This window comes from Seriola aureovittata, chromosome 20, assembly GCF_021018895.1.
Source record: "Seriola aureovittata isolate HTS-2021-v1 ecotype China chromosome 20, ASM2101889v1, whole genome shotgun sequence".
Classification (NCBI taxonomy): domain Eukaryota; kingdom Metazoa; phylum Chordata; class Actinopteri; order Carangiformes; family Carangidae; genus Seriola; species Seriola aureovittata.
In genome coordinates, this window is record NC_079383.1 from 19,633,188 (window position 1) to 19,648,743 (window position 15,556).

The 15,556-nt window shown below is 44.6% G+C and overlaps 1 protein-coding gene across 2 annotated transcripts; it reads right to left on the minus strand.

Annotated features, from left to right (window-relative positions):
• Window positions 1–196: 196 nt before the first annotated feature.
• Window positions 197–13,705, minus strand: ptchd1 (patched domain containing 1). 2 transcript variants are annotated; one of them, XM_056364929.1, is made up of 5 exons: window positions 12,454–13,705; window positions 11,583–12,165; window positions 8,038–8,752; window positions 2,651–3,381; window positions 197–1,889 (listed from the first exon to the last, which is right to left on the minus strand). In XM_056364929.1, the coding sequence occupies exons 2-5, from the start codon at window positions 11,994–11,996 to the stop codon at window positions 789–791; spliced, it is 2,961 nt and encodes a 986-aa protein (XP_056220904.1). In that variant the 5' UTR covers window positions 11,997–12,165; window positions 12,454–13,705; the 3' UTR covers window positions 197–788. The 2 variants fall into 2 exon arrangements, with proteins under 2 accessions (XP_056220904.1, XP_056220905.1); XM_056364930.1 differs by having other exon boundaries at window positions 11,583–12,174.
• Between the last annotated feature and the right edge of the window lie 1,851 nt (window positions 13,706–15,556).

The window sequence follows — 15,556 nt, forward strand, 5'->3', positions numbered from 1 at the left end:
AGATTATGTTTACATAACTCCTTTTTCATACCTGTCAAACCACATTAAAACTCATACAGACACATTCGCATGCTCAAGTTGTTAAAATTCAATGAATGATTCAAGATATTTAAGTAAAACACTCACAACAGATGTGCAGATGTGAACCTTTCCGTCTAATTATATGAGCAGTTGCATTACGACTTGCATCAGAGCTAAAACCACATCAGACAATGTTTCCTTCATTTGACTTTATTTGTCCAGCATTAAAGTAGAAATACTCGAGTTATACAGATGATTGCCTCATGTCATTGTAGCTGTATTTGTGCAACTTGATATGGCGGACAGATAGCGGTAGCCAAACAATGTGATCGGATCTAAAGCGAGTTTTGGAGACGTGAAAAGTGTTGCACTTCCTCTGTGATGCGGTCGCATCCAGGCCTGACCTCAGCTGATCCTCAACCTGTTTGGCTACTTGGGGAAAAACAAACCTCATTCACATGCCACACAGCACTAGCAACAAGCAGGTAACCATGGATACACTGCATTGGAAACCCCTCTTTCTCTCTCCTTGTCTTTACTGACTCCGACTCTTTTTCTTGTTTGAATCTTTTTTCTCTCGACCTTCAGCCTCTATTAATTCTTCCCATCTTTCTCTCCTTCTCTTCCTCTCTTCCTCACAAGGATCAGCATTCTTGTCTGCAGCATGCACAGCGGCTGCTCAGACTACAATGAACCAATTCCCAGCCGGCAGTCACCATGGCAACCGGGGGCGGGGTGGGGGGCGAAAACACAACATCATCCCATGCTCAGACAGTGGTGATCTGGTCGACCACTCGGGTGCTGTCGTTCATTTCGACACACTCCACCTCCTGTCTCTGCCCGTCTCCGCCGGGCCGGTGGCCCCGGCTCTTGGAGGGGGGCAGGAAGGTGAGGAGGGTGGGCAGGAACGCCAGCGTGTGCAGGGCCGAGCAGCCGGCCGTGAGGGTGAGGCAGCGGAACAGTGTGCGTGTGAGGTTGGAGCGTACGGAGCCCACGGGCACCAGGGCAGCGCTGTAGCAGATGAGCGTCTGTAGGGAGGGAACGCCGTGTCTCTCCAGCGCCACTCTCACCCAGCGAGTCCTGCTCTCACCCCGACCCGAGGCGAAGCCACAGAGGAGGGGGCCGCTGCAGTCTGCAGAGTGCCCCAAAGCTGAGATCAGACACAACACAGACATGCAGTCCAGCTCCACACCCCATAAGGTCATGAAGCCCAGCACCCCGAACTGCACGGAGAGCAGGGTGAGGCCCAGCCACACGGAGACCAGCGGCTCCACCACGGCCAGGGAGGACAGACCCAACAGGAAGAGCACCGCCAGCAGTGAGTGTCTGAGCGGGGAGCTCACCGCTGCAGCGTAGCGGTCCAGGTAGACGAAGGAGGGGTTGAAGATTAGGAAACGAACGCGTGAGGTCAGTGACAGGCGCCGCAGCGTGTCCAGCAGCACTGACATCTCCTCGCGTTTGTTCTCTGTCGTCTTGGCCACCAGGAAGATCCGCGATGCGGCCACGTCAGGCTCCTCGCCCTGACCTCGCTCTGCGAATATGATGTCGTCTGCGAAGTGGGCGAACTGTGGCTCGCGGAGGAAGGAGTGGCGGAGTGTGCGGGTGAAGTTTTCCCGTGACTGGCTGGTGGACTGGTTGCGGTCTGTCAGGTAGTTCAGGTACGCCTCCAGCCAGCTGATTCTCTGGAAGCCTTTGGCGTATTCCAGCAGGTCCCGCTGCACCGAGGCATTCCAGTAGGGGGCGCTTTCATAGATATAAAATCCAATGACGGGGGAGTACGAGCTGAAGTATCGCTGCTGGGCACGGGTGTACAAGACTGTCGTTGTATCCATGGCAACCAACGCACTGGGGTCAGAACCCTGGGTCACCTGTTGGCAACAGAAGAAATTTGTTTCAGATTAAAACGTATGTTTCCCTTTGTGTTAGAGTGCCTGTGTGTCTGCAATCCTGTGTAATCTTGGTGTATGGATGTTCACAGATGGCAAAAAGCTGAGTCACATGACACATATACTGTTTGTACATGTACATGGAAAGGAGGAGAAATTAAAGGAGCTATTTGTAATTTTTCTCTGCCGCTGAATGTGGTTTCTTTCCGGGAGAAGGTGGTGGTGATTGTCGCTTGACAAGAGCTTCGACCATCGTTGCGTTTACAAGACAAGAGGTTATAATACCTCTGCTACGTCCTCAGGACAGACGGGACACCACACTGACTCAGTATCGGAAAGTAACTAGACAGTCCGACCGGACCAGGGCTAGCTGGTTAGCATGCAAACTTCAGTCGAAGAAAAGATGTGACAGATACATTAGTGTTGCTTTGCACCATTGGAGACAGCTGTTGGTGAGTAAAGGAATGAAGTTTGTTGCTGAACTCAACGTGTCTTCGAGACTGGTAAGTAAACAGCTGTTAATGCTAACTTTAGCTATGTAGCACTAGCAAAAGTTATGATTAGTGGTTACCGTAGCTCGCTGTGTAGCCAACGCACACACCTCTCAAATCACAACTACTCGTCAAGCAAACTGATTGGTTGACCCAGTATCCGGTCAGGAATATTTGGGGTGTCCATTCTCCTCAAGGCATTTAATATTATTGTATTCGTGTTTTGCTGTGATGTGTGTGTGTGTGCCTCACCTGTAGGAAGCCCATCAATCCAAAGGAGATGTAAACCAGGTAGAGCAGAACCACAAAGGGTTTGACATAAGTATTAGTGATCCAGTCTCCATAGCAACGCCTCACACACCCCAGCAAAAGGTGAGAGTCCTGAGGATGAGGGTCCGTGCTGGTATTGGGGTGTGTCTGAGGGTGTGGGTGTGGATGTGCGTGTGTGGAGTTCGCCACATGACCGTGTCCGTGTGAATTAGGGTTGTTTGCGCTATGTGGATGTGTGTGCGCATGTGTGTGAGTTAGGTTGGGATTTGGTGGGTGAGCATGGCTGTGTCCGACCACGTGTGGTGGGTTGGTCGTTTGCGTCTCGTCCTGGTAACGGGTGTACATTAAACACCTGTACCAGGCCGGTTTGGAGTCGAGCCGGTCCGGTTTGGGGACTCTGCGGCAGAAGCAGCCGTGTCTGTATCCGGTCTCTAAGTATCCTGTAAACACCAGGCAGGAACTGTAGAAGGACAACATGTAAACATAGCTGATAGTGACGGCTAAGGCGGCCGTGCGGCAGAAGAGCCGGACGGCTTCCATGTTGGTGAGCGGCGAGGCGGCCAGGCCCAGGGTCATCAGGTGGAGCATGGTGGAGCCGGAGAAACGCAGCATGACATCCTCAAAGACGCTCGCCACGCGCTCCTTCACGTGCTGGTCCTCCCGGGTTCGCCGCCACGACGACAGCATCTCGAAGGAGCCGAAGAGCCCGTGACCTGAGGGGAGCCAGAAATAGAATTGTATATTATATCACGGGAATTGTACTATATTACCAATTTATCCAGACGAAATTACTCAAGGATGACTTTTTTATGATTCTTTTATGTCTCCTTTTTTATGTCTCATTTTATGTTTATACTATAAAGCTGCACCGATCGATACTTTTATATCAAGAGCTGGTCAAATCAAAGTTATAGAGATGGTCGGACACAGACGGCCCTAATCTGATGATGGAAAGATGTGGGTGGAGGGCGTTTCTGAAGATATCTGACCATTTGACAAACACTTTGGACAGAGAATACTAATTATCATGACTCTGCAGTTTCCCTCAGTGAGGTGCATTTTAGTTTCTCTCAGCTCAATGTTTCGGTCTTACAGCTCACAGCTTTAGTGTTTGGTTCACTCTCACCACTCTGATCGACTGTGAGAACCAGTCTCAGGTAAATGCACCTTTGACTTCTCTTGAAAAAATAGATCTCAATGAGACCACCTGATGAAATAAAGTCCGTATCAATGTTAAAGGTGGATCTGTGTCTGCTGCATGTGTGAGTGAGCAACTGTTGCAGCTCGTTGCACTGCCCCCAAAGTGGCCAAAAAACCAACAGATGCAGCTTTAAATCACAACTCAACGTTTTGTTAGAGCAGCTCTCCATCTACCTCTAACATCTACACCCCACCTTGATCTCACAGACAGCCACCACTTAAACTACGCCATGCTAACCTCAGTATTTAACATTCCTTCCAACAGCGCAGAGACACAACTAAATAGAAAAAAAAAAAAAAATCCTCAAAAACAAAGTTGTCCCTTTGAAGTCCCAAAGACATCAGAACGACCTAACTTCCAAGAACACCTTTCCTTTGTCTAGAATCCCTCGATTGCACCGAGCTTGGAAACAATTTATTAATTCTGAGGAATCACAATGTCGCACAAGGAGTGTAATAACTCAGCCTGCCTGCTTTTGAACAGTCCTCTCTACATAATGTCACACTTCAACCCCATTCTAACTTCAAATATGTGAAATGACAGATGTAAGACACCATGGAAACACAGTCTCTGAACCCTGGTTGAGAAATTGTACCATTGCAGCAGCAGCAGCAGCAGCAGCACGAGAATACGACTCATACCCAGCTCTCAATTTAGAAATTATACGATTCAAAACTTAATATTTCCAAAATTTTGAAGTAGTACAACTGAGAAATAAACTCCAACATTTCTAAAGATAAATTCCTGAATAGATTTTTATCTTTAAAGTGTGTGAAATTTGATTCACTGACATACATCAATGTCCATTTGCACTGGATGTGACTGTATATGCTGCATCCATGTCTCATGTGCATGCACATACATGTTAATATACACGCAGCAGATGGTTTGTAATGGTTTCCTCTACGGTGGTTGCCATGGCACCCATGAGTCACCAGTGACACACGTACCCCCCACCACCCGCCCGTCCCTCTCTCTTCAGTGACCTCACCATGGCGAAACACTTAACACCTTCGCAGAGGCGTAACATACCGACACTTCAGGCGTGGGTGCAACTGAGAAAGTCTACGGATTTTTTGCGTGTGTGCGTGTGTGTGTGCGTGTGTGTGAGTGTATTTGAAAGAGAGGGAATTAGTGTATGACAGGGAACGAGGTGGGGAGGTTAATGTTGCAGAGAGAGAAGATGGAAGTGAAAAGACAGGCTGGGGACAGCACTCGCCCAAGGATTTTTCTATTTACCAGCCTCAGATAGGCTAATGTGCACTCATGGTCAAACACACACACACACACACACACACACACACACACACACACACACACACACACACACACACACACAGTACAGTACTGCAGGAGAATATAGCCAGAAGATAAGGATGTGTCTTCTGCCAAAACCATTTCAGTCCCTAGATATCACTATTGTGTCATAAAATGTATTTCAGACACTGAAACCTCTCAGTTTAGACTGTTGATTATGGAAAGAGTGGCTATCAAATTGCAACTTTGCAGAGCCCAAGGTTGCGTCTTCAAATGTAGTTTAGATCGACTAAAGGCTGAAAACCCAAAGATATTCACATTATTATTAAATATTACAAAGAAAAGAAGCAAATCCTGTCATTTGAGAAGCTAAAACCTGAGAATGTGAAGCATTTTTTCCAACATTTTTGTTCTTCTGTCGATTAATCGATTTTCAAAATAGTTGCTGATTGTTTGTTTTACTTATACCGACACATTTTTGTTGATACTTAAAAAGTTTTGAGGTTCAATATCCAGTCCTAGCAAACACACACAAACTCTTCAATCTCTACCAATGTAAACGTTTTGCAGATGGACACTGTTGTAAGTAAATTAAGTGACGGATGATTATTCAGAGAACGTTGTTTACTACCCCCCCCCCCCCCCAATCAACATCTATTTGTGTTTTGTACCAAGCTTTGCAAGTTAACAAGTTTCTTATGTCTGAGAGAAAGATGCAAAATCCTGTCACTTCTCCACATTTTTAAAACATTACATAAACAGTTTTACTCCCTATTCTTAATCCTATCTTTCACTGTAGTACAGCCACATTCTTTTTTTTCCCTCTCCTCACACTTCCTCCCACATTTTTCTGTCTGCCCACTGGCATTCTGAAAAATCCTCCTCCCTGCCTGCCTGTCTTCCTTCTAACTACAGTTTAACTTCATTTTCTACTAAGAGAATCCTTAAATCAGCCCCCATTTGGAGTGATATTTCATCACCCCCCCCTCTGCATTTATCCCCCCATGTCTCCTCTGTTCTCTGCAGTTATTTTAAGCCTAACAGCAGCCTTCCCTCCTCCACATTACAGAGTAATTATGGTATAGAGTACATGTGTGCATGAGTGGTTGCGTACAGCACATCGTACAGTATTTAGTATGTATGCGCTCAGGATAAAGTGCCTGTACGCCTTCACACATATGGCATGCATTTTTTATTTTGCTCCTGGTTTGTTCATTCTGATTGACTGACTTAACTCAGTATTGAACAAACCACACATGAATACTTGAACGCTGCTGGTAGATTTCTCACTCTGCTACATGTAACTCTGGAAAAAAAACAAAACAAAGAAATGCTTGTAAGGAGATTTTTTGCTTTTCAGAGAAATTTATTTCCTAAAGCCAAATGAATACATTTAGGATTTTTTTTTATTTTTTTTTTTACTGTCCTCAAGTTCATGACAAAAGTAAACATATCTGTATAAATGCAGTTTTTATTTGCGCCCTGCGGATTTTCCTTGTAACCAAAACGTCTGTTTGCACTCATTTTAAACTCACTGTGTTTATCCTTGAGGTTTAACAAACATATTGAATCATTTGCTGCCTCATTTGAAAAGCCTATTCGTGACAATTTTGAAGATCCTACATTGTTTACATCCACGCTATAAGTCTTCTGCACTGCCTTTGTTGGCCCTTTACACTCATGGACCTCAGTCACGCACGCCATGATAGGCTATATCTGAAGTGGAAGGGCTGCAGCTAGGGGTTATTAATATTACTGATTAATCTGCTGATTATTTTCTCAATCAACCAATTAATCATTTGCTGTACAAAATCAGAAAATTGTGAGAAATGCCTGCTGTAATTTCCCTCAGTCCACGATGATCTAACCAACAGCCCAAAGCCCAAAGATATTCAGTTTACTCTCACATAAGATGAAGAAAAGCATCAAATTCACACAGTTCAGATGCTGGGGTGAAAAAATGAATGAAAAAATTTATGAAAATAGTTGCAGATTCATTTTCTGTCAATCGACCACTTGATTAATCGACTAATTGGAAACTGAAACAGGAATCCACTGTTTGTTTCAGTCAATATTCACTTCTGATGACCAAGGTTTCCTAAAGTTAATGAAGTTATTTTACCGCAAACCATCATTTTTTCCCCTAAACATGACCAAGCTGTGTGTGTCCTTGAAACTAACCAAACCTTAACTGTAGCGCTGTCAGCTCAAAAAACAGTTTTGAAAGGCATTCACAAACCATGTAGTCTTGCAGACAATGGCATCAGCTCATAAGACGTTTATATGGCTTCAGTTGGAAAACGATGACACACAAGGTCTTCTTTCATTAAATTTGGAGTTGACTTGTTGACATGTAAACTACTTTGAAACCTTCTGCTCTGCTTTTGTTCCAGGCTCCAGTTCAAGAACTTCAACTTAACAGCTTCATTTTTCAGAACCTTTGATGTTTTTGTCAGAAAATATGTTGTTCGTGCCAACATCCTCCCCCTCTGTAAGTCAAGTTCATGCCCCACCACTTGTCAGTCATTTTGATGATCTGTCTACTTTGAAATGGCATTCAGCCCGAGGCTGGCGTCTGCAAAACCCATCACAGGTACTGAAAAGAGCAGACGGTGAACACAGGCAATCTGCGATCTAAAAACAATGGCAATGTTCACTGTGGCTCCCAGCTGTCTTGTGTTAGCTTCTCTTTTCTTTGATTTTTCTGTGCTTTTATGGATCATTGTTGCCAAGACTTTGCTGCGTTCAACAACCATAAGTTCTGAAAAAATGTCCCAAACTTGGCTGAAAGGACAAACGGAGAATGAGTGCATTGACCTCCAGAATTATAAAGACTCAACAGGTAAAAAAAAAAAAAAAAAATCTTATGTATTTGTTGTTTAACAATCAGAAATATCAGATTTAAACCTACCAAGCATGACGAAAGGGATGCCCAGGTATGTGGAGTTGTAGGTGGCCCCGGTCAGGTTGAGTATCCCAGCAGCAGTGAGGCCTGACAGTGTGATTGACAGCAAAGCCAGCAGTCCCAACCAGGGTTTGGACCTCACACAGTCCCTCATAGAGCAGCAGAGGACGGCCAGCACGCCACACACCCCCAAGCTGGCCAACAGGGGGCGACGTGCCAGCACCGAGGAAAACTGGAAGTCTGTCCTCAGAGAGGAGGAAGTGGAAGGGTAGAGCCCCAGCTTCGGGTGCAGCGCCGCAAAGTGCTGTAACTCTGCGCAGAAGGCCTTTTCCCATTGGCCGGCCACCCGGTCCATCAGGCCGCCTCGGGCTTGGAGGTAGTAGGTGAGCTGCAATGCCCGCGCAGAACGTACACCTTCTCCCCTGGCTCCTGTCCCCAGACCTCGCACCGCCCCGCTGGGACCCCACCCCTGAACCCCACCCAGCTGGTGTCCGATGTACGCCTGCCGCCCGTCTGCCAGCTGCGTGATCGGGTACCGCAGGACTGGGACGGAGCGGTTGGAGGTGCGAGCTGATTGGATCTCCTCCATGGCGCGAATAATGTCATCGATGATGCAGACGTTCTTGTCGTCGGGGAGGCAGAGGTAAGAGAAGGAGTAGTTGAAGCTGTTGAAGCCTGTGGCCGGGACGGTCACCTGCATTTGGTAGATGCGTCTGTGGAGCTGTGTGCAGAAAAAACACACACAAACAACAGAGAGGCTCATTAAGCTTCCCAGTGGCCTCATTTTGTGTGACAAGTAAAATAATAATAAGTTCCATCAAAGTTTCCCTGAGCAGAAGCTCATTCGCCTACTTTTTATACTTTGACTTTCTAGCTGCTCGTGTGAATAAGAGAGAGGGATGTGTGGGGGAACGTGTGCGTTTTACTCGACAGCATAACAATAGTGGTCTCTGATTCCTCCTCCGTTTCTATGGCGAGAGGACAACAGTGCCAGCATCCAGCACAGTACTGGTTACTAAGCAACAGGCCCGATGCCAGTCTCTGCCACAGCGAACATGGGCAGAGCTGTCTCCCACCTCAGAGTGCTGCATTGACTTCGGAGAGGGAGGGTGTGTGCGTGCGTGTGCATGTGCGTGTGTGTGAAAACGGACTTGCATTGAAAGTTACTTCCTTACACCACCCTGTCCATGTAAGATACGGACACTTTTAAAATTCCTCATCCAAATTATTCCAATCTGTCATTATCATTGTTAGCAGCTTCCTGGTGGGGCCTTAAAATTCCTCATCTGAGCGTCACTTACATGACCTTTAAAGGCCCAATCAGTAATATCTTGACCATATTAATTGCAGTTATACAGAACCGAATTCTTACATATACATACATAACTTAAATCTTGACGGACTTTGCATTTGTCAAATGATGATAATCGAAATAAAAGGTCTGTTTTTACTTCTGTGGTTACAAACATTATTAATTTATACAATTATTTGTCATGAGTTGATGTCTAAAGTGTGAATCCCTGTTTTAAAAGACTGTCATACATTTTCATCATTACTTCTTGTCTAAAATAAAATGCATAATGTGTTTAAAAGTGTCTAAAATAATGTCCAGTGCATACAGAATATTTACATGTCATGAAGAGGTGCAGCTATAAAAACATAGTCTTCTGTTTGAATAGTATTTCACTCTGTAAACATCACATTGTTTAGATAAAGAGCTGAAGCAACATGACACATGACATATATGAGACAGTGAGAATGTAATAATAAGATTTTAACAACCTTAAAGCTGCTCTGACATGGAATTGAAGGGGTTAAATGTTAGTGTGTTTGTATATATCGTGCACATATCATATCTTTTATAATAACTGTAGTTTTTAAAATGTGCAAACAAACAAATAAAAAAAATTAACCAAACTAAATACAATTTTATACCTGATTATTTTACATTTCTAAGACCCTACTACCATCAAGGTAGTTTTAGCATAGCTAGCACAGTGAAGACATATAGGAACAGAAAACAGCTGAAACACTCCGTTTTAATTTCTTCAACATCAAAGATCTATTTTTTTCAGTCGCAAGTGCTGCACCGACACTGATCAATGATATAGTCAATAAATATCCATTATAGAAGAGCAAGAGTTGCCAGTTTCTTCACCGACAGAGGCTTAAATAGACGAGTACACAGTGCAGTCAATGGGTGTGACTCACAAATCGTACTCTTATTTCAAGTGGGAACCGTGTCTAGTTCTTTCTCTTTGCTCTCTCTATCAACCGCTGTTGCTTCCTCCACCAACACCTACTGTGGACTCCTGCGTGCAACAAGTGCAGGCACATTCGCAGAGGGATGCTGAAAAAGCTTTCCGGGTATATGTAAGAACTCGCAAACCGAAGTAGATGACGGGGCAAGTGGAGACGAATCTGACAGAATCTTGAACCTCGCAGATGATATGTAACAGTGTGAGATTATGTAACGGCTGATTTTTCACTTTCACAGCACTCTGTCTTTTATGCACCAACCTGCCAGGAAATGATGCACGGCCCTAAACTAGCCTGTCTCTAAGTGTGGCAGTCCTCAATGGACCAACACTGTGTTGTGGGTATTTGTGTAAAGTGGGTCGGGATAACTATATTTGACAAAGAGACGCGTTGAGACAAGCGTGGACAGAGGAGACACAGCCCATATACAAAAGAGCTTGGTGTCTCAGGCCTATTAGTCAGCAAGCTCTGATTACAACCTCATAACTTAATGAAATCTTTTGGCTAATTGCTCCTGGGGTGTCAAGCTAATACTCATAAATCCATTTAGCAACAGCTACGTGGAGACAGAGGCCTCCGAGCTGCGGCTAACTCCACTTTGTAATTAAAGTGCTCTGCTTCACAACTATAAAGGTTGTCGGGGGCTGCTTGAGACTGGACCGTGTTGTTCTGTTTAATGACTATCAATCACTGCCAATGAGGAGAAAGACAGCCTGCATACACTATGTGCTCTGGCCCTTCAGAAACTGACCTTTACCTCTTGTGTGTGTGTGTGTGTGTTTGTGTGTGTGTGTGTGTGTGTGTGTGTGTGTTTGTGTGTGTGTGAATGTGACCAGGAGTGGATTTGTTTTTTTGTTTTGTTTTTTTTAAGTTGGATTCTGCCAATTCATTGCAGCTTCAATTTGAGATGTTTTACTGTGATTTAAAGGGGACAGGAAGCTAAACTGGAAAGTGTCCGACCTTCTCCAGTGTTGTGTGTGTTAGATGGCTGGAGCCTCTCAACATTCTTAAATCATCTGTTAAGTGTGTGTATGTTTGTGTGTGAGTTCTTGAATGCACAAATTGCCTCTGCAAATATATGTCATTGAAATGTTTAAATTATGTCTATTATTATAGCATAAGTCTGTTTTATTTATTTATTTTCTATTTTATTTTTATCATCTATATTGTTTATTAGCACTTTTTATCTATTTTACCTTATTTATTTGTTTGTTTGTCAGGGCCAAAATCCATTGAAACAAGCTAAACTTCTCAAAATAGTTTGGAAATGTGTTTAAAATGAGTGTGCATACCTTTAGTATGGTGTCCAGGTGAACCGGGTCCAGCACACTCCCCTTCCGGGTGGTGACGATCACGCGCCCGTATCGGCCGGGCGTCTGCAGGTCGGAGTAGAGCGCGTGCTTGGAGCGGTTGACCGGGAACAGGCTGTCCACCAGGTTGCCCTCTATCTTGGCCAGGCTGTGTTTTGGCGCGAGCAGGCTCTCCACGTCCTCCTCCACGCGGTACCGGCTGAAGCTGGCCCCGAGCAGGATGGACAGGAGCACAGGAGCCGAGGCGAAGAACACCGGGTGGCCCGCCACGAACCGGCCCAGCGCGTGGAAGGAGGTCCTCAGGCCCGCGTGCAACACCTGGCGCAGCATCCTAGCGCGCGGCCGCGGCTCGAGCCTCTCCCACCGACCGGAAAGCCCCGGAGCACTGCCGAGCATCAGGGGCTGCCGGACGCATCGGTGGGCTCCGTCGCTATCAGTCTGGGGGAGGAGAGGTGACGCCAGGTGGTGGGAGGATGTGTCCCCGGAGCAGGAGGTCACCAGCCGGGGAGAATCCAACCCTACTCCGGTCACAGGGGCAGCCCTTCCCCCGGGGTTCTCTCATCCGCTGAAATAGCTCAAAGGACAGAAGCTGCTAAATGAGCCAGCATTTCTCTGCTCTGCGGTTAGAAAGAATATTGATAGCCTACTTTACATTTAATAGCCACTACCCTGCTGCGTTCAATGCGTTCTGCACGCTGCACGGCTCTGTGCGCAACAGAAAAATCGCAGAGCCAAAGTGGGCTCATAATTATACTTGTTTAGCTTCCCCTGAAAACTGACTAATGGGTTCAGTAGTTGTGTTGGTGCACTCAGACAGGTTGCACACATGCACGAAACTGGAGGCTGTACATACCTAAAGAGGGGAACCGAGGGGGGGACCGACCCGGTGATGACGGAGATCATCTAAGACGCATTCACACCAAGGTGTTATCTTGCCGGCTGTCCGTGCGTCCAGCTCCACCCTGCATCACCAAGTCGCCACACAGCCTGATGTGTGGCCGAGGCGGGTTGGTTGGGTGGTTTGGTGGGAGTCGCAGGATCGCTGACGCGGTGTGCACGCACCGGGGATGCCGGTGGAGCTGTATGTCAAATCAGTCTAATCTGGGTTTCCTCTGCGGCAGAGGGCTTTCTGTCGTCCGTCCTCTCCTCTCCTCATCGCCCCGGTGGTTTTGGCGGAGCCCCTGTTTTCATCCGCCACCTGGCTGCACTCTTAGCAGCGACTGCTCCGCTCTGCTCCTCGGGAAGGCACGTCACTAATTACCGGCTTTCAAACCGGGGACAGTTTCTCTCTCTCTCTCTCTCTCTCTCTCTCTCTCTGTTTTTTTTTTCTTCTTTTGCACCGCCCTCACGACCCGCTCTGAGCCCCCTTTTTTCTGCCCCGCCCCTCGCCGGTCCGCGCTGCTACAATGCAGAGAAACAAACAGTCATTTCATACGGAGTGAGTGGCAGCGTGTGTGACAGAGATGGAAAGATTAAAATATTTCTAGGAATTTAACGGATTAAAAAATGTTTAATAGTGAGCACTCTGTTTACATTTCCTCGGATATTCTCTATATTATAATATCTCCCTAATAATCAATATGTAAAGATGTAATAAATGGTTAATAACAGACACAAATCTAAGTCATCCAAGGGACTCCCAAAAGTGGAGGCTGCTGTATTTAAACAGAAAATGAACGATAATAAAGGTAATGCTTTATTTTAGAGGTCCTTAAATTACAATTTATCTCCAAATAATCTCCTATTTCCTGGAAAGAAGCACATAATTTTCTACTAATTATGGGTAAAATATACAGTGATAAGTGTGAACACGTCCAATTATTTCCAAATACTAAACTAGCACAACCTTGAGACTTGCAAACTGTGAAAAGATCCCACAAACAAACAGTTCAGCATGTATGAATAAAGTTTCTAATAATAAATATATAAGTGATAAATATAAATTTGATTGTGAAATTTCTTTCATTGAAATTAAAACTACATTAAAGTGTGTAATAAACTGTTTGGTAAAGGTTTATATACTGATTATAAATGATAAATAAGGATTTTATGCCATTTTATTCTGCTTAAGGTGATATTCATAAGGTTGCTGGGATGTACACAAAAAAATAAATATGTATGTATATATTTTCATAAAAAGCCTTTAAAATGCACAACTGACCATTTCATTCTTTGACATGTTCGACTTTATGATTTTGCTCATAATCATATACATAATTGTCTTTTTGCTGCAGATGCATGAAGCATCTCTTTGGCTTGCTGTTGTGTAGCCCGTTGCTACGGAGACCAGACAAATTACTTTTCTTTTTTACACAGCCCTGGTTCCCATGGCAATGGTGATGCCACCCATCCCCCTCCCAAAACACACACACACACACATAGATACACAGTCGTGCACCCACACTACACACACACACACACACTCTCTTTCTCTGTCACACACAGAAACACACACCTGCTGACTCCCAATCTGCTTATGGAGTGGAGGTGTCTGATACAGTGGCATTAAAAGCAGAAGAGACACGCAGAGAGAGAGAGAGAGAGAGAGAGAGAGAAGGGAGCAGAGATAATAATGAGCGCAGACCAGCTGAGATCACACTCTTCCTGTCTGTCTTTGATTTGTGCTCCTTCCTCTCCCCAGATATCATATGAATCAAGGCAGTTTGGATTAAAAACATCCAAACACACAAAAACTTTTTCTTTACTCTGCACATGTTCACATTCATAAAATAAATGTTTAATAGTTAAATATAACACTTTATACGTTTTTTATTACGTATTATTTTGCAATATTTCACTTGTTTTGCTATTGAATACATTTTCTTATGTCAGAAATTTCCATTTCTATTAAAGCAAAATTGAATTAGAAAATCAATGACATTTTCATTGATTCCTGCTGTGGAGATGATGCAGTAACAGGTTTAAATGTTCTGAGCAAAACATAAACATTAGGTTTTGTGTCAGTCAGTACACATCCATCCTCATTATACATTGGTAATTAGCTAATTTAATTCATTCAGTTAATAAAGATGATTAAATTATCCTGCTAAGCAGCAAGACATCCACTTGCAGCTTGCATCCACTTGTTGCTTCCCCTACAGACAATGTGAAAATGTGTCACATGAACCTACAAAAGAGTTTTCACCCGGGATCTGGGTTTTATAGTGAGTGTCAGCTGATTGCTTTGCTGTTCAGCCTGCACCTTTTTACTGCTGGTGCTGGTTCACTCTCACTGCTCTCATTTAGGTTTTCATCTTGCAGCAGCAAAACCTACTGTACACTACCCGCTCCACAGCAAACAGCAGACGGACACAGTTAGCGACTCGCTGGTGAACATAGCGGAGCATTTAGCAGCTAAAGAGTCAGATATTTCCCTTAGGAGTTGGTGGAGAACAAAATCAGAGCTAAAAGAGGAAGATTAAGTGTATAGAATAGGAAAATATAACAGAGAATATACCAATAGCATGTGCTACAGAATCATAACAGAAACATTTGAGGTATTAAATTGGCAAGAACTTGTCAAGGTATCTCACTTATTCATTTAAAGACCATCAATGTAAAATTCAAAGACTAAACATCTTCAATAATGGAAAGGAGGCAGGTAAAGCTCATTATATGAGAAGTCCTCCAATCTAAATGACTGTATAGGTTTCTGTTCCTGTGACCCATTGGAGTGTGTCAGTCACATGACTTCCCTCTTTGCTCCTGTCAAATTACCATGGCAACTAGGGGGCTAGAGGTCACTTGAAAGTAAATATGTTTCATCGCTGAGTAACACATACTGTCACTATAGGTTGCAATAAGCTGCTTGCACAAATGACTGATGGAAAAGGGCTTAAGTGAGACGCTCAGCCCACAACTGCTTCACCAAGGTGTGAGCACAGCCTGCTGGGAAAAACAACAAGCCCACGGCCACGAAAAAGTAAGATAAAAACTGAATTCAACACAGGAAACAA

What these genes read in the sequence shown, in the direction of transcription:
- ptchd1 (XM_056364929.1), bottom strand. Translation starts at nt 11,996, where the DNA reads ATGCTCGGCAGTGCTCCGGGGCTTTCCGGTCGGTGGGAGAGGCTCGAG. An exon ending in ACCTGGACACCATACTAAAG is followed by an intron (nt 8,753 to 11,582) that starts GTATGCACACTC and finishes TTCTGCACACAG; the next exon opens with CTCCACAGACGCATCTACCA. An exon ending in CATCCCTTTCGTCATGCTTG is followed by an intron (nt 3,382 to 8,037) that starts GTAGGTTTAAAT and finishes GGCTCCCCTCAG; the next exon opens with GTCACGGGCTCTTCGGCTCC.